The following is a 25,615-nucleotide window of genomic DNA, read 5'->3' as shown; positions in this document are numbered from 1 at the left end:
TTTTCACATATTATTCTCCTTATCTAGAGTGACAGCCATGTTTTAAAATACTTTGAAAGACCAAAAGTGTCAGTGAGGATCTAACAAGTGCACATTTGCCCTTGTCTCCCTCTTACAGAGCATTTCTGAAGAAATGTTTTATCAGCTGAGTAACATGCTCCCACAGATCTTCCGGGTCTCCTCAACACTCACTCTGACATCCAAGCACTAAACCATACACTGACACACTGACTGACAGAAGAGGATTTCTGAACTCCTGGACTCCTGTTAAGCGGAAGGTGCCTGGGGGGCCACGAGCCCCCGTTAATGATGATGTACGTTATCTAACATTCCAAAACGTGTCTGCTTCACAGACCAGAAGCAGCTCCCAGTGAGCTCCTACTCAGTCCTTTGTGGAATAATAGCTCTTCTTTCTACCTATATGTCCTATCAGGGGATGATGATGCTAACACTTAAAATGTTTCTCAAACACGGACACTTGTATGCCATTGCGTTTCCATGGAGACTTCTGGTTTTTCCAAGGCATGAGTTCTGTATTAGGAACAGGCATAATCGGGCATACAAGTACAATCTTCCTTCTACTTTATTTGTCAAATCAAAATTTAAATATACATTTCAGTGTAAGTTTCTTATGAAAATGTTTTTGTAGTTTGTAAATATACCAGACAAATGTGCATGTTGTTTTAAATTCTCCTGTTTCAAAGCCTGGCTTTTAATCATCTCTTTCTAAGGTTGTATAAGTTAGAGTCAGAGAAGGCTTTGAATTCTTTACCCCTGTCTCACCTTCCCTCTGTGACCTTGCCCATGTCTATTAATAACATTTCATGGGCCGGGAAAATAGTGTTCTTTTTTGTCGGCCTGATGTAAGTTAGTGTAAACCCACGCCTGGTAGCATTCTGGTGTCTGCAACACTGACCAACGGCTCGCTTTTATTTCTCCATCCCCTGGAGTCCCTGTCCCCATTCCTCCCCTCATCTCTATGACAGAAATGGCTTTCAGGTCTCTGACTCTGATCTCCGATGTTTGTCCTCCTTTGTCCAACTTGGTTTTGGGGTGCTCTCTCCTCATGGGCTGCTCGTCATGGATCCCATGTGTATTGCTAAGAGCAGTGACTACTACAGCAGTGCACAGACATCCATAAAAGCTGAGGTCTCTTCACATCCAGGTAATTCTGTGTTGGTATTGCACAGTAGGATGAAATATGAAGTCTTTGGTGTCATTATAAAGTGGTATTTCTTGATGTGAAGAAAACAAGCACAGTAATCTCTTAGTATGGCAGAGTGTCAGAACTGTGGTAGACTCTCTGTTGGTGGACAGAGTACTTTCCCATGGAGGGATCTCCTGATTTTCTACTCCAGGAAGAGATGGAACCCAGTCCACACTGACCATTAAATACGAATTTTTCCAAGTTCTCTGCCAAGGGCTTGGTACTGCTTTTGGAGATTCCCCATTTCCTGGAAGAAATGGTCTTTCAAGCACCTTTGCTCTCATTAGAATTAATTCTGGTGCAGGGCAGATGTTAGAAACCAGAGATGGACAGGTCAGGGTTAGACCGTTTCTATTAAACTGGTAGGCTTAGCTGGGGTGTGGATACGGTGGGATCCATAAAAGGCACTCTGAGCCAGGGGTGTACCAGGAGTGTGAGGATTCAAAAGGAGGCCTTAGGATCTTTCTACAGATGCTGTGGGGCTGAAGACATTTTAGGGGCACACCAGCAGATTGAACTGTGGTGTGTAGAGGGAATCTCTTATGTCTGTTTGGAAGCTTCACCTGTCAAATAAAGCCGATTGGCTGGTAGCTGAGGCAGGGAATTCTGGTAGGAAGTAAGGACTCTGGGCCAGAGGGTGGGTGGGATTCTCCTGGGAACATGAAGGACAGCGGAAGCCTAGGAGCTGAGCAGAGGTAAGCAGCCACATGGCGGACTTAGATTAGAATAAATGGGTTATTAAGTTAGAATCTAGGGACCCAACCAAGGCTTGTGGCCAAGGTGTTTGTAAAGATAATTGTAACTCAGAGTCTTTATTTCTGGGAACAGGGTTGTGGGGAACCACATCTCAACAGCTGCATCCAGCTGTCAGAGTCCAGGGAGGTTGATGAATGCTGCTGACCAGTTTTCGTTGTCACCCCAAGACTGCTCTACCAAGTCACTTGTAAATGGGGCCTTCACTGAATGACAATATAAAGTAAAACTTGACCTGTAAAATCAAGGCAAATGTATTGAGTATCCAGTTTTCAGTTAGTGCTGTATTATACAGTATGCATCAGTGATAAGATTGGAGAAAACATTCCTACAATGTTAGATGTCACTGATGAAAACACACCCAAAAATTGCATCACAATTGTAATTAAAACATAGTTGCATATAGTTATATGGTGAGGATTTTAATCATCCTGTAATTACGGGAGCCTAGAATTTTGTATTTGAGTCAAGAACCAAGTCTTCTGATCAGCTTCTTGGAGGAGAGCACTTTGTGAGAGCTGTGTCACTGTGACAGAATATATGAGAAGTCAGCTTAATAAGCATCCAGCCCATGGTTACTTGGCCTTGTTGCTCTGGGTCTGTGGAGCACAATGCATTCTGGGGGGAGTGTGTGCTCCCAGAGGCCTGCTCACTTCTTGGTGGATAAGGAGCAAAGGAAGCAAAGGACAAGGCAAATATTCTCAAAGGTGCCCGCCAGCCCCTAACTGCTTTCAGTAGGCCACACCTCCCAAGGGTCATTCCACTCAGTTGGGCCACAGTACAGCTTAAGTCACAATAGATGAGTAGATCCTCAGTTCTGATAACAGGAAGGATAGCAAAGTTTCTAGGTAGAACTGCAAATGGTGCAGTAAGGAACAGCCAGTATGTTGAGAGAAGTGGTGGTGGTGTCCTTAACCCAGCACGGGTAAAGAATGTCCTGGTGAACAGTTTTCTGTCTGTGTCAACAGTTGACTGTCCCTAAGATAGATGCCTGTGAGGGCCTCAAGGCCTTCAACCTGGTATGGAACTGAGACCAGAATGCTGAGCCTGAGACTCCATTCTTCACTGCTCCTCCCAGCCCACACCTGTTCCCAAGTGCAGCAAGGGAGGCCATACCCTTTCCATTGATCTAGAGGCCTGGCGCCAGCTGGGTCTCAGCACGACACTGGGACCAAAATGGAAGAAACACATGGAAAAGGAATTTCAGCCCAAGAATCTCGCTGGCCCAGGAGTTGGCAGTTCTGTTGTTGACACAGCACACACCGTCATTTATGTCACTTCAGTTGCATCTCATGTCTCACACGAAGAAAACTCTCCAGCGCAGAAACATTCCTTAGTCCTGGGGGAGAAGCCCTGGAGCTGGATAGAAAGACCAAAAGCACCCGAAGCAGTGTAAAAATCATTATCATAAATGTGAACCGATAAAAGGGTTATTTCACACCAGCCTCCAAAAGTATACCATTATCTTCAGGACCCTTTAAATAACCGATCTTCTGTCCTCTAAGCACCCGGGACCCTAGTGTCCCCACACGGCTGGAATGTGAACGCTCAGCACACAGTTGAAATTACTCGAGCAGTCTGTGAGGCGCAGTTCCGTGTAGCAGCTGACACATGCTCTACAGTAGACTTGTCATTATATAATTCCAGGAAGTCAAAACCCAAAATCACAAACAGAACTTTGGCACTTGGTGTAAGCTCTGATTCTTGTCCTAAAGCACAGAACCCCAAACGGGGCACCACAGCTGGAGACAGAGGGATCGGGGAATAGACGCGTGTCCTCTCTTTTAAGGTTCCCTACAGACCCAGTGTGTGTGGCATCATGTCCAAAGACACACAGCTCAGGTTAGCACTGAACGCTTGGCACTTCTCTTGCTGTGCTTTCCGTTGACCCATAGGAAACCGTCTACGAGTTGGCTGAACTTCATGCCACATACAGTCCATTCTTGCTAATCACAGATCCCACTTGCGTGGACCTACCTGCTCGCTTGAGTGCAGTGTGCCTGCAAAGGTCACTAACAGTGGTGACTGGGAGTGGCTCAGTGGGTGGGAGCACTTGCCACACAGGCAGAAGTACCTGAGTTTGAAGCTTGGTGAGGCTGTGCATGGACCTGTAACCCACTCCTGTGGAGAGTAGAGACGAGAGGATTTCTGGGAATTGCGGGCTACCTCCCTAAATCCAAGTCAGTGAGAGATCTTGTCTCAATGGAATAATGGCAAAGCCTTGAAACCAGCGCACTGGTGTCCATGGCATGGACAGGTACACACACACACACACACACACACACACACACACACACACACACACACACACACACGGGTGGGGGTGGGCAACAAAAGCAGTAGTTTCATCACATCTATATCATACATTCTGCTGGTTAGGTTCTTAGGTTTGGGGCTTGCTTTTGTTTTTTGTCAAATTGACACAGAATTGAGAAGAATGAGCTTCAATTAAGAAACTGCCTCCATATGATTGGGCTTTAGGGCATTTTGTAGATTAGTCATTGTGGGAGGGCTCAGCCCACTGTGGGTGGTGCCGGCCCTGAGTATGTGGTCCTAGGTTGTATAGCAAAGCAAGCTGAGCAAGCCACAGCAAACAAAGTCAGTAAGCAGCACTCCTCCATGGTGTCTTCAGTTCCTGCCTCCAGGTTCCTGTCTTGACTTCCCTTCATGGAGGACGGTGACCAAGTTGCTTTTGGTCATGGTGCTTTATCACAGCAATAGGAAAGTAACTAACACATGTGTGATACATTCCTGGTGGAGGACTTTCAGTTCTCCCTGAGCACTCATGGAACACCCCACAAACTGAGTTGCTCACACACACAAGCCTGGTTCCCGTGGGCAGGGTGATGCCTTACTGCCTTGCTTTGAGTTCATAACAGAAGAAATGCTTCATTTGGTCTGTTTAGTGCTGTGGGGTTTTTTTATTTTTGTGCTTTTAATTAGTTTGCTATTTTAAATGATCCAAAAGCACAGTGCTGAAGTGCCATCCGATGCTCATAAGCCTAAGGTGTCCTGGTGTGCTTTATGGAGAACATGCCAAATGTGGCATGGGTTCGAATGCTGTCAGCCAGGAGTTCAAGGTGAATGAATCAGCAGTAAGGATCAAATAAAGTGACTTTAAACAGAAACACCAATGGAGCTGTGTTCATCAGCTAACGGAAATGTGGACAGAGGTGTGAGAAACATAATTTGATATTTCTTCGAAAAGTAGTGATGGGCATTCACTAATCCAGTGTGTTTAGCTACTGTGGAAAGTGAAGAGAATTACTATAAAGAATGAGGATCTCAGAGGCAGGGGACACATAGAACTATCTATGGATCTTTATTGTCCTAGCCAATGTCCTCTATGAATACACACCATGACCACAGCAACTTTTACGAAAGAAACACTCGTAATTGGGGCTTGCTTCTCATTTCAGAGGTTTAGTCGGTCATCAGCATGCAGGCAGTCATGGCGCTGGCTAAGAAGCTGAGAGTTCTACATCTGGATCCACAGGCAGCAAGAAGAGAAAGCCAGTGAGCCTGGCTTGGGCTTTGGAAACCTCAAAGTGACACACTTCCTCCAACAAAGCCAAACCTTCTAATCCTTTCAAATACAAATCCCTAAGCATTCAAATATATAAACCTATGAAGGTCATTCTTATTCACATGCATCATACAGAAACTGAAACTTAGAACTCATCGCAAAGACAGCCAACAGTTCCTCTCTGGAGATGTTTAGGTATCCAGCAGGAACGGTGTTGTCATAGATAGGTGTGACCCAGGAGGAAAACAGATTGATGGGTATCTGTCTTTTTTCCATCCTTTCTAGATTTTTTTTTCATTTTTTCCCCTTTATATCAAATCTCATTTTCCTGTTAGCTCCCCATATTCAAAAGTGTCTAATCCAAGCAAGAGTATATGGCATCAGAAATCGGGAGCATTGCCTGAGAAGTTTACACAAACATGGTTCAAAGGCTGGCTCCAATTTATGTACTGTGGCTTGTCACATTAGGCATATTACCTACCCTTCTTAAGCATGCTTTTTCATTGGTAAGCTGGATGGAAATTAATAATAGTATCTACCTCATTGAGTAGTTGGAAGGATCAAATATGAGCAGACTACCTGGCATATAGTCATTCTATAAATGTTTGCTATTATCCTTCCTTCCTGACTGCCCTCCTCCTCTTCCTATCTTCCTTCCTGTCTGACCTTTCTCCTTTCCTTCCTTCCTCTCATTAGATAGTAGAGATACTAAGTCACTTAAAACACTATGTCCTCGAGGAGTTGGTGAAAGAACACAGGGTAACTCAAAGTACCAGCCAACCCATGACCGGGACAGACAACTAATGCAGAACAAAACGCAAGAGTGCTGTGGGAGTCAAAATAGAAACATTAGCAATGCTTGATCCAAAAGAGATGTCAAATCCATTGAGAGAAGTGGGCTTAGCCCTGCCTTTCTCTGGCACTGAGTGGGTATCCTCTGAAAGCCCTTGTTATTCTCAGTGGGTCAAGCCCAAATCCTCTTGGCAGGCAGACAGCACCACCTGTGTCAGTGGTGGAAAGTTTCGGATACAAAGGGTCTGGAAGGTTAGAATGTCGGGAGGAAGTCACAGGGTAGGTGACTAACTTTGTATTTGAGTGGAGCAGGAAGAACTGCTGTATTTTTGTCAGGTGAGCCTAAGTTTTAGACATAACAATAGGATGAAGTAGTTAGGGGATGTCAAGTCTACCCACATAACTTACAGTGCAGTATCTGCCCAGCCATGCGTCACTGGCTATCTCTTGCAGTTCTCTTGTTGGAGAGCTGATGAGTTGTTTCCTGCCCCCCAGATGAGAAGCTGAAACAAGAAGATTCAGTGCTAGGAAGGCAGGGAGAAGGGTAGTCGTGGGGTAGAGCAGGGGACCAGTCCCTGGCTGCATGTTGTGTAGTGGCGAGCTGAGAGGAGACGTGGATAAATACCCTTTGTTCTTTCTAAGAATCATTTTGACTGGTGTAACATTTTCTAACTGAATTTTCTTTCTTATAAAATGCCTCCAAAACGTAGAGTTCAATGAAATTATTCAGCCTACCATAACCTACCCATGTACATTCTTGTACGCCTAGTCCCTATGTTTGTTTAACTATAATGTGCTGTGTTTGTTTGCTGTTTGTTTAATAAGGGTCTCACAATATAGTCTATGCTTGCCTGGAACCCATAATCCTCCTGCCTGAACCTTACAAGTGCTAGAATTATAGCTGTGCACTCCAGCACTTGACTTTGGGCTCCTTTTTGGAACACACTAAGCACCATAGATCCAGGCTGACCCACTTCCCTTTTTCCTCTTGTATCAGATATTGATAAGCATTTGTGTTTCATAGTTCTGTGAGTCACATTAGCTCTTTTCTTGGCTCTCCTTAGCTTATTGATGAGTCTCCAGTCAGCCATAGATTTGGTGGACAACTGATGCCCTGGGCTTGGCATTTGGCCTTGGCTGGCGGGAATGGATGGCTTACTTTCCGGTGTAGATGGCATTGCTGTCCTTCCTTCACTGTGTCTCATCCTCCAATTTGATCACAGAGTGGAAGTTGGGGATGAAAGAGAGAGAGAACAGACACATGCTTGCTTTGCCCACACTGTGCTGATTAAAGCAGGTTTGAGGTAGACAGACAGATAGCACATTTGGATAATCACATGACAAGGACATGGACTAGAGAGAGGAATCGGGTGGTTTTATGTCATTGGGTCATAGCGTCTGTCTCCTCGGCATCCAGCACTCTCTCAGTTTTGTTCTTCATATTCTGGGTGGATCATAGAAATGGGGCACTGTCAATGAAACTGTGAGGAGGGCAGTCGAGAGCTTCGTTTTGTACACATTACTCAGCTTGCTTTAGGAAGGTCCCCTGTGTAATTAGGGTTAGCAGCTTTATTAATCTTGCTTGCAGCTATTTTGAACCAAGAGGGCACTGGTGACAAATCCGAGGGCCTCATACATGCGAGGCAAGCAAGCGCACTCTCGCCAAGGTACGCCCTCTGCCTGACACATTATTTTTGACTTGTTCATTTATTCTAGTCTTTGATCATGAGCTTGTTTCCACCTTTGTGTCACTTGCCCTGTGCTACAACTGCTGTGTAGAGACATGTTAGAGTCTCTCTGGGGCTTAGAAGGAGCTTTTTCTGGATTGGGGAGTATCAGCATCTTCAAATAGAGTAGATATGTTTTAAATTCAACTCAAGGGGTTGCACCAAATCACTCTCTAAAAGGATGTACATTCCCCTTTCACAAATCCTTGTGTGAACTAGGTAGGGGTTTGAGCCTTACTATTCTGACAATACTAAACAAAACAACATCCCCTGGTGCTTTGCTTTTCATTTCCCTGCGTCCTGGGGACCCCAGTAGCACTGGATATGCCTGTTGGGTGGCACTTGGATGCCTTTATTTCTGAGGATCAATGAGTCTTTAGTACTTTCTCTTGGATGATGTTGTTCAAATTGCCTTCAGTGTCACTTGTCTATATCTGGAAGGTTAAGCCTTTGCAAGTCATCCTTGCAAATCCCCCTTCATATGTTCTGTGTTGTCTTTCCAATTAAGTTTCACAGAGGACTTAAATGGGATATATTTTATCATTTCCTTACAGTTTAAATTCTGTGTCTTAGTTGAGATATCCTTTATTATACCAAGGATCATAGGCAGGTTCTCATGTGTTTTCCTTTATTTTTATTGCATCTTTATTTTTATTGCATAGGCCTTTAATCTGTGTGATATTCTACATTACTATTATGAGTCCCACTATATTTGGGTCCAGGAAGACTTAGTTAGACAAGCCGTTATGGCTAAATGTTTTCTTTTTTCCTTTTTTTTTTTTTTTTTTTTTTTTTTTTTTTGAGTTGGGGACTGAACCAGGGCCTTGTGCTTGCTAGGCAAGTGCTCTACCACTGAGCTAAATCCCCAACCCCGGCTAAATGTTTTCTAAAAGTGATGGATGTAAGTCGTTAGGTTAAAAAAAGGGGGGGGGCAGAAACCTGAACAGAAAATAAAAACTAAATTTGCAAGTAGATCCTTTATGATAAGACTTAAAGAACTGTCTCTAAAAGTTTTGTTAAATTAAATAAAGCCTGGTGGTTCCTGTGTAATAGATTTCTGAACAGCAATGGCCTTTTCTCAAATAGACACCAGAAAACAACCAGTTTTCAGAGAGCCAACAGCTTACGTTTTTACTCAGCGAGGCAGCCATTCTGCCCTTTCCCACCAGCTCTCTTCCTAGCTAGCTATGACCTTGGACAAATTATACTTTCTCTTTGAATCTCAGTTGACAAATCTACAAGGTATAATTAATATTTTTCCTGTTGTCTGTTTCCTAGAATCACAAAAGGATAAAATAGATAAAAGAATTCTTTACAAATATGAAGTACAAATACAAAATGATTGATTGAATTCTTCAGGGCAAACTTAATTCATTTTTCTTATATAAAAACCCCTATGTAGTAGCCACAGCTGGAGCCTGGGTCCTCTGAACAGAGACTCTGCTGTGTGTTTTCACAAGATGATCAGTGAATCCCTGATAAGGAGACTTGGTGAACACAGTCTCTTTCCAGAGGTCAGGGGTCAGGGAGCTGTAGGTCTTAGAGATGGCATCAAAGGTGGCCTTGGCAAAATTGCCCAGGGTGGTAGTGCAGCCTCTGACTTACATGTAGCAGTCATCTATACTGCTCATCATCAGTAGTTTTTTGGGCACATGAGCAGAGACAATGCCAGTGCCTCAGGGGACAGGAATGAGATGCACCAGCACAGAGCCACAGCGGCCTGCCACCTTGCTTGGCACAGTATGAGGCTTGACAGTCTTGTTTCTCTGTAGCCTCTCCACACAGGGACGATGGAAAGCTTGGCCAAGATGATGGTCCCTTGGATGGCAGTGGCAACCTCCTTGGAGCACTTAGACCAACATGACCATTGTAGTCCCCAATAGTGACGAAAGCCTTGAACCTGGTCTGCTGGCCAGCCCAAGTCTGCTGCACTGGCATGATTTTCAGAACCTCATCCTTTAGAGATGCCCAGTCAATAATCTCAGACTCCTTAATGGGAAGGGAGAACAGGTAGATCTCCTCCAAGGACTTGATCTTCATGTCCTTAACCAGGCAGCCCAGCTTGGTGACGGGGATCCATTCCTTGTCTTCAGTTTTACCTCTAGTAGAAGAGACATATTAATAACTACATATGATGGTCTGAATGCATGACTTGAAACAAACTAGGTTGGTTGGGAGATAAGGCTGCCATTCTCCAGTAGACTTAATCAAAGCCTACAGTCTTATAAAATGTTAATAAAGCTCTAGACCAGTCATCTTTAAGAAACGGTATTGGGAAAACTGGATATATGCATTATACAAATCAATTCCAAGTAGATCAAAGACATGAAATGTTAGAGATGAAATGCTGAAACTTCTAATGAAGGGCAGAGAGTACACTTTAGGATAGGTTTGTGTATAGGACTTCCTGAATAGGACTCCGATTGCCTATGTAATAAGACAAGTGGAACCTTATGACATTAAAAAGCATCTGCACTGCAAAGGAAACTTAATTGATAGGAGAGGCAGCCTACAGGGTGGGAACAAAGTCTTTACCAGATGTACCTCAGACAAAGGAACGATGTCTTCAATATACAAACGACTCAAAGGACAGAATAACCCAGGGAAACTGTGCTACAGAACTGAACAGGAAGTTCTCTGAAGAAATAACAAATGGCTAAGAAAACCTGCTCACCATCCTCAGCCATCAGGGAAATGTAAATTAAAATTATTTTGAATCTCATTTTATCTCCACCAGAATGATTAAGATATAAGACAACAAGACTGGCATGTAGCAAGTGCTGGTGAGGTGAGGGAGGAACAGGGAACACTTCTGTGCACTGTTTCTGGGGATGCAAACTGGTGCATCACTGTGAAAATCAATGTAGGGGCCCTCAGCAAACTGGAGATGAATCAATTGTGTAATGCTGCTATACTGTTCCTGGGAACATAGCCAAAGGACTCTATTTCATATTACAGAAACATGCTCAACTGTGTTGATAGCTGCTTAGTTCACAATAGCTATTGTAGTGAGAACTTTAGTTTCTTTGAAAAGCACAGAAACATTATAGGAGTATGCTTTCAGTGCCAGCTGTGGGAATGTAGGGCTGCTTCAGACTGTCCACAGCAGCTGACTATGATTTGCCTCATGCTCCAGCGGGGGTGTGATTCTGTCAGCTGCAGATAGTGTCTGCGATTGTGAGACCTTTGGAATTCTGGGGACTCTTCAGAGGGTGGGGAAAGGCTAGGGCCCAGTGAGGTGGGCTGTTGATTGGTTGCTGTTTGTTACATAGTTGGGCATGAAGAAGAAACAGGAAGAAGAAATTTAGATTTCCTGATGGTGAAGATTAAACTTGCCCCAAGGAACTAGATGTTCCTAATCCATCAATGGAAGTAGTCCATCAATAATGCTGCCCCCTTTCCCTTCATCCTTTTCTCTCTCCTATCTAGTGTTAGGGGCTAAAAGGGCAGAATAAAAGGGCGGAGAAGGGTGGAAGAAAGCAGCTGTGACATGGTGACAGCCCTAGATGCCCATCCACTGGAGAATGGGTAATGAAAATGCAGAACCTGTACGCAACTGAATGTTATTCAGCTATAACAAAAACACTGAACATTTCAGGTAAATGGACGGATCTGGAAAACATACCAAGGTACCTCAGCTCCAGAAATACTAATGTTACATGTTCTCACCCATAAGTGGATCTTGCTGCCAAATCTTTATACTTGTGTATTTAATTTACAGTGTCTGTAAAACCCCCAAAACTAGAAAAGGACCATTGGAGGAGAGGGAAGACAGAACGTAAGGGAAGATGGAAGGTAGAGCACAGGGGACATGAAGGGGGACGTGGAAACAATGGGGTGGAAGATTTAAGTTGGGTGAGGGATGGGAGGGTAAGGCAGAGGAGGAGATATGAGGAGAGATGAACAATACTAAGGATGTTCAGGAAGAGCCACGTGGAAATCTGCTATTTTATAACCTTCACGTGTTTTGTTAATATAGAGGAGTTTTGCTGGAGTTACCACAGAGGGAATAATGTTCTTCCTAGAAGCCAAAGGTTGTCAAATTAAAAACCCCAGTGCTGGGTGTGGAATACCTCCCCTCAAGTTGTTAGTCAAGGCTACCATAGAAATTCATGGGACAATAAAGGCTCTCGCCACTCCTCCTGGTTGACCTCACAGCTGAAGACAACACAGTTTTACCACAGGAAATGGAAACATCAATCTGGTACTAGCCAGGAAGCTTCCTCGCACATGACTAGCACTCGACGTGCCATGTAGGCTGCTGAGAGTCAAAAGTCATCAACATTCTTACCCAGCTGTGATCCCATGAGTTACAATAATGACAGTTGTGTCAAGATATGGCCAGGGGAGCAATGGTAACATGAATGTTGCAGGGTAACCCATGGTTTCCTGCAGTAAAAAGGCAGCCACAGATAGTGTGCAAGGGAGTGAATGGGACTGTGTTCAAATAAAACAGGTGATTGGCTGGCTCTGGCCTTTGGGCCATTATTATAGTTGCCATTGTTGAAAGTGACTGAACGGCCTACATATTTATATACAAATCCCTTCTTCCTTGCCTTGAGCACAGCACAATCTTCTCTTGATAACACCTCCCTCCAATTGTCTGGTTGTCCGACTCATCCCCACTTTTCCTCTTGAGACACCCCCCCCCCAGATTCCCTATCGCTTTTCCTTATCATGGTTGTATTTTCCACAGTAGAATATTTACATGTTTGCTTGCCTTCCTACTGTTTTCTAGGTGTTTTTGAAGGGTCAAAAATCTCAGGTCTCTCACAGGGGCTCACTGAGACTGAACTGACAATCAGGAAGTGGGCATGAGTCTAGCCTAGGTCCTCTGCTTACATGTTCTAGTTGTACAGCTTGGTGTTTTTGAGGGACTCCTAACAGGAAGTGGTGGTGGTGGTGCTGTTTCTGAGGATTTTGCCTGCTTTGGAGCCCCTGTCCTACTGTGTTGCCTGGCCCGGCCTTAATATGAGGGAGGTGACTAATCTTAGTGCAACTTGCTGTGCCGTCTTTCATTGATAACCCTGGAGGTCTGCCTTTTTCTGAAGCGACATAGAGGAAGATTGGATGGGGAGGGAGGAAGTATGGGGGATGGAGGAGGTGGGGGAGGGAGGGTGGAAACTGTGGTCAGAGTGTAACATATGAGAGAATAAATTAATAAAAATATTTAAATAAAAATCTCTTGTTCTACTTTGATTCCTTATGCCTGGCAGAGCTCTAGGCACATGTAGCCCCTCAATAAAACCGTTATGGTTTTCACTGAGTGAAGATAAAGTCACCAAGTAGCTCTCTGGCTTTTCATCTCTAATCCTAAGACTGGAGCTGAGAAAACCATGCCTGACTAGTTCCTTATCTCGATGGAAAGGCTCTGTTTGGTGGGAAGTCATCCCTTCCCCTTGGCCTGACTTGCCCCAGGGAATCAGAGGTCCCAAATTAAGAACCAGACACTGTTATCTTTTCTTGAGCAGGTCCCATCCCATTCACCGGGCCACTGAATGTTCTCAAATCTGTTTGACCCCACTTCCGGCAAGCACTCTCTTATACTAGCTTTAAAAATAAGCCCTCAGGGGAAATTGTTACATCTCTTTCCAAATGCTTTCATGAATGCCAAAAGTGGTGGACAGTGAACCATCTGTGGTTAAGGGTGGACCAACCGCCATTCAGTCAGGCATCCTGGGACTGGCTGCAGCCTGCTCAGGGTCTGCCCTTTCCAGATCATCACTGACGATGTGTAAAAGGATCCACTTTTTCAGCCAAGCCACCATACCCTGCCTTGAATAGTCAGAGATGTAGACTGAGGATTTTACTGTCTACTTGAAAGAAAAACCCCTCAAGACAAGACAAGGAATGACTGAATGGCTAACAGGCTGAGAAGTTTAGAAACCTGGAATATAAGTCATGTACCATTTGCTTCCTATGCTGTCCTCTCAACCCATCCATGACCAGCAAGACTTAGGATGGGATAACATGGATTAATCGTGTTGTTTTCTTCTTATATTTCCTTGTCTTCCATCCCCAAATGTAGCCTGATGTCTGTGTTTTGTAACAACAACACAGGAAAAGCAAGACGCTGCGGCCAACCTTCTCCACAAACCTGATCCCCTGAAAGTGTAACAAAAAATGCAATTGATTAATTTACTCCTTTGTTTTTTAAAGTTGTCTACACACTGCCATGCAGGACACTGGGTTACAGAGATGAGAAGACATTGGTCTCCTCTTCTAAGGGATGGTATAAAAACTGACACTAAATGCAAAGCAGGTTTAGAGCAGGGAGAGGTCAGTCAGGGGTGGAGTTTCCCAAGAGGTGGCACTTGAACTGGTATCAAGGTGAGTGTGGAATAGGGACGGGTAAGAAGAACAATGGATTCAGTTAGAACAATGGATCAATGTCCAGAGAAGCAGGGGATTGAGCGCTCAGGGTGGGGAGCAGCACCCTATAGTGGGAGATGAGGGTAGGGAAAACTGAATTCCAAAGGAGAGACATGACAATTGTTTTTCTTTTCTTTTACTAAGGGGAGTTATAACTTGTTGCAGTAAAAATTAAAAAGAACATTTTCTATCAGTTCCCTTGGTGAAGCCGCTCCTCCAGCTGCTACTCTCTGTACGATCCCCTAGATGGTAGTTACCATCACACACACACACACACACACACACACACACACACACACACACACACACACACACACACACACACACACACACTGTTCAGGCCTGTGAGTTCCCCTCCGAGTGGGCAACAGAACCAGATCCGCACGCCCCAACTGCCTCTCAGCCATTTCTTTCACACTCTGTCCTCTTTAGCCTGGTAAAATCAAAGTTCCAGAAACTTGTAATTTAGCAATTAAATTTTACATGTCAAATTCTCAGTCCACAATTCATCCACGATAAATTCACTGCCAATTGATAAAGATAAAAACCGCCCACCTAGACGAGATAAAATCGATCCAGTTCACCTAACTCTGAACCGTCCTGCTCCGTGGGCTCCATCTTGATCGCCAAAGTTGGGCTGTGACCTTGTGTGTGTGTGTGTGTGTGTGTGTGTGTGTGTGTGTGTGTGTGTGTGTGTGTGTGTGTGTGTGTGGCGTGGTAACTACCGCCTAGGAGACTGCACGGAGAATAGTAACCAGAACTAGTGGATTTGCTCACAGGAACTGATAGAAAACTATTTTTCAATTGTTACCACAACAATAACTCAAGAGTATATAATATTATATTAAAATATTTATTACTTTTATGTGTGCCTTTATGTGCATCACAATGCATAGAGGAGCCTTGAGAGGGAGGCCAGTAGAGGGTGTCAGATTCTCTTGAACTGGAGTTACAGATAATTAAGAGGGATTATGTGGGTACTGGGAACTGAACTTGTATCTTCTGCAAAAGCAGCAAGTGCTCTTAACTTCTGACCCATCTCTCCGGCCCTCAATAAAATCCCCCTCAAGTGTAACATATAGGCCTTTTTACTACATTCATGGAGTTAACCATCAACACATTTAATACCCGAGCCGGTATCATCTTTTTGATGACTTCTGAACAAAGAATATGTTGGATAAGATTGTATTTCAAGCAGATCACCTTATCAACAGAGTTGGAGTGACCAAGGAAGACATAGACAATAAGTAACAAAGCTGGAAGCTTAGAAACCTGGAATAGAGGAATTCATATGACATTTGCTTCCTATGCAATCTTCTCAACTCAGCCATGACCAACAGGACCCATGGTGGGGTAATATGTGATAGGCTATGTTGGGTTTCTTCTTGCTGTATTTCCCCCACCCCATTAAAAAAATATAGCCTGATTTTCATGTTTTGTAACAATTCTGGAAAAGCAAGATGCTGTGGCCAAGCACTGTTTGTTTGAGGAATCCAGACCTCATGTTTGGATTTTATTTGAGAGGAGAGAAAAGGACTATTGTGAGGTAGTAGGAGTTGAGGCTATAAGATAACAAAGTTCAGAGGGATATTCCCCTACACTTTGGAGAGAAGATGTTTTCTGGTTATGGGGGAAGTAGGGAATTAAAAAGGAGTGATGGCATACTAATTCTAGTAGACTGAGCCCAAGCCCCAGAGCCCCAAACCTCAAAGACCAAAATGAAAAAGAAAGAAAGAAAGAAAGAAAGAAAGAAAGAAAGAAAGAAAGAAAGAAAGAAAGAAAGAAAGAAAGAAAGATTTTTTCCTGGTCTACAGCCATGACTACATAAGGAGACCCTGTTACAAAAAAACAAAAATCAAATGATAACACCAGACAAACAAACAAAGACCCCAGCTGTCACCTGGGCTCATTTCTTGAGATGATGTTACATTTTTTGAGATGTCACATACTGTGATTTGTGGCACACTTTCTGAGCCCCACAAACAAGCCCTGCAAACTTGACTTGCTCAATGTAGAACCTCCAGGGTGCTGACCCCTGTGGATCTGTGTGTTGCGGCTGAATGTAAAGTGCGCTCTTCAGTTTGACACGGCATTATTTGGGGAGGAAGGTTCTAGAAACCTTAGGAGGTGGGTCCTAGGTGGAAAGAGTAGGTCATAGTGTGTGAGGGTGCATTTGGAGGCCACTTGCCTACATCCCGGTCTCTCACTCTTTCTCCTTCACCACATGTTCTGCCCAAATGTGTGAGGATCAACAACTGCCGTCCGAACCCTTCAAATTCCTGGGACAAATACACCATCCTTTGATCTGTGCTCTCGGGTGGTTTTGGTTCTAGGTACAAATGGTAGCCAACACACTGGGTTTCCTCCAAATGGGAATGAAAATCAACTATCTCGTGGTGTTGTTCTAATGATTAAATAAATATGTGTGATATGTTTATAACGCCGCTTGGTATAAAGGTTTGATTTCAGTATATGTGCTGGACAGTTTTATGTCATATTGACACAAGCTAAAGTGAACTGAGGGGAAGAAACTGAGGGGAAGAAAATGCCTCCATAAGATCAAGTTGTAGGCAAGCCTAGAAGGCATTTTCTTAATTAGTGATTGTGGGTGGTGCCATCTCTGGGACTATGCTCCTGGGTTCTCTTTTAAAGCAAGCTGAGCAAGCCATGGTGAGCAAGCAAGTAAGCAGCACGCCTCCATGGCTGCTGCAGCGGCTCCTTCCTCCAGCATCCTTCTCTGTATAAATTCCTGCCCTCACTGCTTTCAGTGGTGAACTGTTACATGGAGCTATGAGCAAAATAAAACTTTTCCTTCCAAAGTTGCTTTTGGTGTTTTTATTACAGCCAAAAGAAGCCTTTACAAGTTCATATTTGGATAAAAGGGTATGGCTGTGACAGACCTGACCATGTTGTTTTGGTGAGGGTTGTGGGAGGACTTTGGAACTTTGTCCAAGTAAAGTCATTGAGTATCCGATGCTCGGTGAGCTGTTCTGTAGGAGCTTGGATGATAAGAACGTTGAAGGCCATGCAGAAGAGGGAGGCCTGCTTTGTGAGGTTTCAGAGTGAAGTTCACAGACGCTTAACTGGGCCATTCGATAGTTTGCACTGAAACGCTGTGGTTCTGGTTCACTGGGGCTGAAGAATCAGCTATGATTAACAGGATACTAAAGTGAAACCTTTGCCTTACTCAATGCAGTTGGCTGGAGGTAAGAAATTAGTAGTGGTAAAGAAGAGATCAGCATTGCCGAGATGAAATCTGGAAAGTGTTTTTTGAGGGGACACTGAAACCGTGTTCCAGAACGGGCCAGGGTATTACTTAACACTGGCAGCTGAACTTGGTAGTGTAAGAGTCACCCAGGTGGTATTGGTTTTGAAGGCGTGAGGGGGTCATGGAGAGCAACTGAGGTTTGGCGCTGGTGAAGGTGCAGCCTCATTGAAGGCTCAGGACTGAAGGGATCATGCAAAGAAATTGAGGCTTGGTACCATGAAGGGAGCCTGTAAGAGGCTATTGCTGAAAGTTTAGCCCGGGGGCAGCAGAAGACTCAAGTGTTTTGGCGATGTCAGTGCCGTGGGATGACTGCCAAAAACAGCAGCAGAAGTGAGTGCTGCCCTGTGCCAGCTTCCCCCTCCGGGTAGCCAGGCCCATTAAAACCGAACCGGACAGGAGGCCCGGTCCCTACCGGTATGGGTGGGTACAGTGCAAGATCTCGGGTTTCCACGAGTGCACCAGCAATGAACACAACTTTGGAGAACTGGTTCGGCTTATTGGAAGGTGTACTTATGCCCCCGGGGAGGTGGCCAGGGTCTCTTGGGCAAGGTTTGTGTGTCCACACACCATTGATCAGGGGTATTGGAAGATACTTCATCTGCATGCTGAGCGACTGTAGGGTCTGGGGATAGAGGGGAAACCTTATAAAGTCAAACAAGGAATGAAGGCTGATAAATTCCTGGTAGGATGGGAGACCACCTTTATGGGGCCATGTTGGGAGGGAGAAGAAGCCAATTCTGCTGTCCCCATGTTTGAGGTATCCTGATATGAAGACATACCCAAGGCATGTCCCCTAGGTGACTCTAAATTCCACCAAACTGACAGTCACAATCAACCATCACAAAGCGCTTGCTCGAGAGAACGAACAAGAAGAAAATACATCACTGAGAACAGACGGTAGAATTCAATCCTGTAAGAAAGAACTCAGGGGGAAACAGGATAGGCAAGACAAAGACTAGACAACTAGGAGAAATGTTATAGATAAAAACCTTTAAAAATTTTAATGGTGAAATCGCATATATTTATAATATACAGTGTGACTTTTTAAATATATGATACACTGTAGAAAACAAAACCAAGTTGACCACGATGCGTTTTTATTTGCCTTCTGGGATGAGAATATTTAAAAACGAGTCTTAGCAGTTTCTAGTCTTACAATGCCTGGCTTTATAGCCCCGTCATGCCAGCTGAGACTCTCCCAACTTGTCAAGGAATCTTTGTTAACTGCAACTGTATCATTACAGAAGGAGGGGCCTGCTCCTCTTGGCTAGCTGAAAATTTACATCCTTTCTTGAACGTCTTCCTGATCCTCCGCTCTCCTCCGGCCCACGGTAACCACCCTCCCTTAACACGTTCTCCATTCTAGATGTAAATGGGATGACGTGGAGCTTATCTTTCCTCCCCATCTTATGTAACTCGGTATCGTGTCCTCTGGATTCATTTGCGGTGTCACGAGTCCTTCTGTAATGGTTTGGAGGAGAACGTCCCTTGTAAGTTCATGTATTTAACAGGAGGTCCCTGGTCGCTGGCACTATGTGAGGAGGACGAGGGGGTGTGGCCTTGTTAGAGGAAAATGTCACTGGAGGGGGGCTTTGAAAGTTAAAGACTGTGCCTTTCCCCAGTTGTTCCCTTTGCTTTATGCGTATTCAAGATGTGAACTCGGCTCAATGCCCCAGCCGTGGTGACAGCTGCGGTGGCTGCCTCCGTCTCCCTGCAGGAAGGTGATGGATTCTTCTCTTCTGGAACCATAAACCCAAGCCGTCCTTCTATGACTTGCCCTGGTCATAGTGTTTTTCCACAGTAGTAGAAAAGTAACTCAAGCTCTTTCTTTTCCGGGCTGTTTACCATCCCACTGTGTATATATACCGTACTATTTAATCTAGTCGGCTCTCTCATTTTTTTCTGGTTTTCCTTCTTATTTAATCAAAGACCGGCGAATAAACATAAACACCCCACACAGATCATTCTTCCTAGTGTGCACACGCAGACCAGCGAACGGCAATCTCTAAGAAATGTACACTCAGCAGTGAGATGCACTCAGCATTTCTTTCCCTTGCTTTAAAAAAAAAAAAGGAGAGAGGAGCTGGTGAGATGGCTCAGTGGTCAGAGCACTGACTGCTCTTCCAGAGGTCCTGAGTTCAATTCCCAGCAACCACATGGTGGCTCACAACCATCTGTAATGGGATCTGATGTCTTCTTCTGGTGTGTCTGAAGACAGCGACAGTGTACTCATATAAATAAAATAAATATTAAAAAAAAAAGAACCAAAAAACCACAAATTTAGAATCTCATCAGCACATATTCTGCTGCGACAAATGATTAAGACGTAAAGAGTGGGTGTAAAGAAACTATATGCTAACATAGATATAACCTTTTTAAATGAAAAAAAAACAAAACAAAACAAACAGAAGCAGCAGTAATGATTAAGATACATTCAGTTACTGATAACTAGTTGTACCTGGAAGGGCCTTATCAAGAGGGAATCGTGCTGCAGAGAAAGCTACATATATACATACATGATGAGAAATAAACCGCGAGATCAGCGCATGCGTGTCTAATACTGGAAGAGTCACACGCCCAGAATTTCTCCACATTTGTTATAAAAGCCCTCTACACTCAACTAAAATTAAAGTGATCTTAAAAGTATAATGCTTCCTTTCAGCCACAGAAACTGCAATGGAAATAAATGTTCAGAGTCACTTTCAAAACAAAAACAAAAATCTATTCTGATGACATGCACAATTCAACGGTCTACGCGAGATACTGCGCTCCACATTCCCAAGGACCGGGGAGAAAAACCTCAAGTCAGTGTTTAGTTTGCAGATACTCAAAGGATTTTGTATTCCAGCAGGAGCTCAAAGCTTCCGCATCTTTTCGCCGACAACTACTGTATTTTCTTCTCTGATTTTCTCAGCAACATCAACTTTGTAATTGTGAGAGCAATTGTGACCATCTGAGGAACGATGCACACCACAGTAAACATGTCCACGCCGGCGTTCACACCCGGTAAAGTCCCACTTTCTTCCTGCACATGAAACAGCGATTCTTGTTTTGTCTTAGTTTTGCAAGAGACTTGCTTTGCTCTTCAGACGGCTGCTGTGTCGTGTCTGACACTGAAGATGGAGGATCACATTCAAGGAACGAAGCCCTCTACTGCTCTGGGTCCTTGCAGGTCTCCTGTCTCAGATACTGCTTTGTCCTCCGATGTCCTGTCCCCTTGGAAGGTGCTACAGATTCTGATAAAAGTGACTGACTTGATATATGGCCTGGCTACCTAGATGAAGACGTAGAATCTAGCGCTGACTGAGCATCTGGGGCGCTGCCATCTATCTGCACACTGTACTGGATGCAGACAGACGGCTGACAGAAGCTGCCGTTGCCTTTGAAGATGTTCTTTAGAGCATACTGAACACGTGACATTTGTACGAGGGTTTCCATAACACCCGCAGCCAGTGGAGCACAGCATAGGTGCTTGGCTGTGATTAGTTTCTCCAGCCATATTCTGTTGCACATCTGATGACAGGCGGCCCCCTCCGCCAGACAATTGCCGATGCCACTCGATGCCATTGCATGAGGACAGGTGAAGCCATTGAACCCCCACTCGCTCCCAGCCCACCCTCTAGTCATCTCTTGATGAATACTTAGAGTGAGTCCATTAAATTGGCTATTGGGAATAGTGTTTCAATAAGTATGGTCTCTCCTGGACACACTATTTCATCTCCTTTGACATTTACCTACAGGTAGGATTACTAGATCTTCCAGTAGTTCTGGTTTAAAATCTTTGAGGACTCTGCATACTGCCTTCCATATGGTTGTACCAATTTACAACCCTTGAGGCTACCGATAAAGCATTATTTTCTAAAATAGTCTTTATTTGTGTATAGGAATGTTATTAATATCATTAGTGGATTTTATATCCTACAAATCTGCTGGATTCACTCACTAATTCTAGCAGGTTTTGGTAGAGGCTTCAGGATTTTATGTATAAGGAGTCATGTGTAGGCAGAGACAATTGAAGAGTGATGGGCATTGAAGAAGTCTTTAAAGGGTATGAAATTGGAAATAAACGCAGATATTTTATGATATATAGGGGTAAAAAAGTAAATGATTGACAGACAATAGGTAGGGAGAGAGTGAAGGGAATTTGAGAAGTAAATAGATTCCATAATGAGAACTTTATAGAGATAGAAAACGGCCAAAAATAACTGTGGTGGTTTGTACATGCTTGACCCAAGGAGTGGCCTATTAGGAGGTGTGGCCTCGTTGGAATGGGTGTGGCCTTGTTACAGGAAGTGTGCCACTGTGGGCGGGGGCTTTAAGACCCTCATCCTAGCTGCCTGGAAGCTGGTCTTCTCTCAGCAGCCTTCAGATGAAGATGTAGAACTCTCTGCTCCTCCTGCACTGTGCCTGCCTGGACACTGCCATGTTCCTGCCTTAACAAGACTTGATTAAACCTCTGAACCTGTATGCCAGCCCCAATTAAATGTTATCCTTGTAAGAGTTGCCTTGGTTATGGTGTCTCTTCACAGCAGTAAAACCCTAACAAAGACAGTAACCAATGAAATCATATAATTGATAGATCAAACAATACAAACCTGTAATGTGCTCAGAATGAAATAAAAATAAATACTTAATAGAAAAATAGCATAAGGTATGTATTAAGTCATTTCTATCCTTGGATGGGAGGAAAGGTTGCCATTCTCGTCCCGCCTTCCTTCCTGCCAGCATTTTACCTGTGCTCCTCAGTTATCTCTGTCTGATACAAAGACCGTGGGTCCATCTTTCTCAGGTAGGAACTTCCTGCTCACTGTCCTTAACAGTCTGTCAACCTGTTTCATCCTGTCTATTTCTTGCTTCTTTCTGTACGCCATTCTCTTCTTCATTCTGAAAGGCAGATTCCATAGGGAGAGTAGGTTTCCCACTCCACCCTCAGCATCCTATCTCCACAGAGCTAACAAGGTTTGCTGAAGACTTGGGCCATGTCAGTTGGGTTAGCAAGAGCACTGCCACTATCCTGTAGGATATCACTAGTCACCCCTAGAAGGGCCATTGCTAGGAGTCTAACTTAAAGGGAACTTGTCGTCTTGTCTTGATACAGATGGAACATATTTAGGACCCAATCATACATCTCCCCAGGCCCGTGTTTCTTAGGGATTTAGACCCCTGTGACTACATCTTCCTATAAATGGACTTCCCTGCAAGGTGATGAACTCTCTGGGGACAGAGACTGTGTGGACACAGGTGTAAAAGTGTTAGAGAATGAACAGGTGTTGCTATTTGATACACATCACTTTCAACTCTCTGAAAATCTCTGTCATCACATGATTGATGTGTCAGATTCTACGGACTGAAAATTGTGTGGGCAGGGAAGGGAGATTTGGGTATAAGAAAAGTGACACAGAATTTCCATTACACAGATCCTGATTATAGGACAAGTGCCCTGTTAAGACCCAGAGAAAGTTCTCGTCCTCTCTGCCAGATGAAACTCCCCCAGAAAGATCTAAACCAGTTCTTTCCCTCCTAGACAAGAGGAAGGAAAAGCCCCATTCAGAACCACAGGGAAACAAGCCTTCCGTGCTGATTATATATAATTTACAGCAGTGTTTCATTTGGTGTCCAGGAGCCTGTAATGGCTGGAATTACCCTTGTTCCTCTTCCCCTTTGCAGGGCCAGAGCTGAGGAGTGCTCTGTGGTTATGTGTCAGGGGATGACATCCTCATGCCAAACTTGCCTGGCTCTGGCATTGCGTTGTAGTTGTGTGTGTGTGTGTGTGTGTGTGTGTGTGTGTGTGTGTGTGTGATATGTGTATGTGTGTATGTGTGTGTATGTGTGTGTATGTGTGTGTATGTGTGTGTATGAATGTGTGTGTGGTGTGTGCATGTGTGTGTGTGTGTATGTGTGTGTGTGTGTGTGTGTGTGTGTGTGTATGTGTGTGTGTGTATGTGTGTGTGTGTGTGTGTGTATGTGTGTGTGAATGTGTGTGTGCATGTGTATGTATGTGAGTGTATATGTGTGTGTGAATGTGTGTGTGCATGTGTATGTGTGTGTATGTGTGCGTGTGTGTGTGAATGTGTGTGTATGTGTGTGTATGTGTATGTATGTGAGTGTGTGTGAATGTGTGTGTGAATGTGTGTGTGCATGTGTATGTGTGTATGTGTGTGTGTGTGTGTGTATATGTGTGCATGCGTGTATGTGTGTTCAGCATCAAAATGTTCTCTTTCCACTGCTTCTCAATTCATAAGGGATAAATATAATGTTTTATCATATCACTTATTCTTTGGTGAGAAGTGAAGGAGAGAGAATGGGGAAGAGAAGGAAAACAGAAAATCACGCCCTCCTGTTGACATACTATCCTATGTAGATAGGAAGTACATGTATGATGGAAACAGGAAAATGGAAGTGAGTAAGGCTACAATAGACTGGTGCTTAGGAGAGGCCAGGAAATTAAAAGTCGGTGTGACAGCCTCTCTAGATGATGAAGGTGGATGTCACTGTATGGGGACATTTCAGCCTGGCCACTCTTAGGAATTTTGTAGTAGGTGTCTTGGGTGGAGTAGCACACAGTATAAAATACTATAAACCTTAATCTGGGGGTATAAACTATTTCTGTAAAGGACCAAGTGGTAAATAATTTCTATTTCAAAAGCCATATGGTTTCTATAGCAACGATTCAACTCTGGCATCATACGCGAAAGGCAGAAGGAGACTCCATAAACTAGAGATGGCTACGTCCCAGTGAAACATCATTTAATCAATGGGCAAACAGGAGGATCTGGCCGGCCATATTTTCTCTACATCCTGCTTCTAGGTTCGTACTATTAGGATCTAGTGTGAGAAAATCTTGAAAGTTTTGTAATAAGTTCAGAATCATAAAAGACAGAGAAAGAAAGGAAGATTAGGTAGAGAAGGAGTCGGACGACTGCTCCTCTGAGAAAGGAGCAACGTGAGGCGTTTGGGCCCATGGCCATCGTAGACGGGGTAAACATCTTAACTTGTGGGAAATTTTAGGGACTCTTCCACATTTTTTTTATTATGAATGACACTTTATTCATTCATTTTCTTTACAACTGAAACTCTGGAAATTCAAAGTTAACATCCTTGCCTGTGAGCTTCTTGTACGCACCAGAAAACGTTTCGACCTTGAGGTCCACGTTGTTCTGCTGTGCTTTGTCTAAATGAACTTTTATGGGCCGGCTGCCGTCCAGTGTCACACGGATCCTCTTACCCACAATTTCACTTGGGAAGACCAAATCCTCAAGGATGGCGTCGTGCACTGCCGTCAGGGTGCGGCTTCTGGGGCGCTTTTGCTTATTTTTCGTACGGCTTTTCCGGGTTGGCTTGGGCAGAATCCTCCTCTGAGCAATGAAGACTACGTGTTTCCCACTGAACTTTTTCTCCAATTCATGAACTAGCCGGACTTGGATTTTCTGGAAAGATTTCAGTTGAGGAACTGGTACAAAAATTATGATGGCTTTCCGACCACCCCCGACTTCGATTTCCTTTGCCGCGGTGATGTTGAGTTCCCGCAGCTGCGCCTTCAGATCCGAGCTCATCTCCAGCTCGAGCAGCGCCTGAGAGATGCCGGACTCGAACTCGTCCGGCTTCTCGCCATTGGGCTTCACAATCTCGGCGCTCGAGCTGAACATGGCTTCGTCCTTACGGAGTGCCGGCTCAGAAAGAGCAGACTCGTCCAAATTTAGAAATTGCGGATATATGTAAGGAAAGAAATTCTGATCACGAGCTGATGAGTAAAATGGATCCTAACCTAAAAGAAGGTGACGCCTCTAGTGGTTATATCCGTGTAATGAATTAGCCCCAAACCTCACGACCTAAGTTCTATTGTTAGATTCTTAAACATCTATTGTTTCTACTGGTTTTGAGGGTCAGGAATTCAAGAAGATCTGTGTCGTGTGGTCCTGCTCCCGGGTTCTCGTGCAGAACAGTTCCGGGTCAGCCACTCTACAATGCTG

The 25,615-nt window shown here is 44.2% G+C and overlaps 2 protein-coding genes and 2 pseudogenes across 2 annotated transcripts in view; 1 reads left to right on the top strand and 3 right to left on the bottom strand.

Annotated features, from left to right (window-relative positions):
• Positions 1 to 2,365, top strand: part of C6H12orf4 (chromosome 6 C12orf4 homolog) — a 35,690-nt gene extending 33,325 nt beyond the window's left edge. The window contains exon 14 of the mRNA XM_032905615.1: positions 119 to 2,365. Within this exon, the coding sequence (XP_032761506.1) occupies positions 119 to 211 (93 nt within the window). The 3' untranslated portion in view covers positions 212 to 2,365. The remainder of the gene's footprint in view (positions 1 to 118) is intronic.
• Positions 2,366 to 9,399: 7,034 nt separating this feature from the next.
• On the bottom strand, positions 9,400 to 10,082 carry LOC116904582 (annotated as a pseudogene).
• A 10,418-nt stretch (positions 10,083 to 20,500) lies between these two features.
• On the bottom strand, positions 20,501 to 21,144 carry LOC116904581 (annotated as a pseudogene).
• Positions 21,145 to 24,666: 3,522 nt separating this feature from the next.
• Positions 24,667 to 25,328, bottom strand: LOC116904580 (40S ribosomal protein S7-like). Its single transcript, XM_032907377.1, has one exon. It carries the CDS (start codon positions 25,289 to 25,291, stop codon positions 24,707 to 24,709), a length of 585 nt encoding a protein of 194 aa, XP_032763268.1. The 5' UTR covers positions 25,292 to 25,328; the 3' UTR covers positions 24,667 to 24,706.
• Positions 25,329 to 25,615: the final 287 nt, after the last annotated feature.

The sequence above is a fragment of the Rattus rattus genome, chromosome 6 (genome assembly GCF_011064425.1).
Source record: "Rattus rattus isolate New Zealand chromosome 6, Rrattus_CSIRO_v1, whole genome shotgun sequence".
Classification (NCBI taxonomy): domain Eukaryota; kingdom Metazoa; phylum Chordata; class Mammalia; order Rodentia; family Muridae; genus Rattus; species Rattus rattus.
The sequence above is the reverse complement of the archived record's forward strand: the minus strand, read 5'-3'. Positions and strand labels throughout refer to the sequence as shown.

Bases quoted from the DNA above. Each gene is read 5' to 3' on its own strand.
- LOC116904580 (XM_032907377.1), bottom strand. From the start codon at position 25,291: ATGTTCAGCTCGAGCGCCGAGATTGTGAAGCCCAATGGCGAGAAGCCG.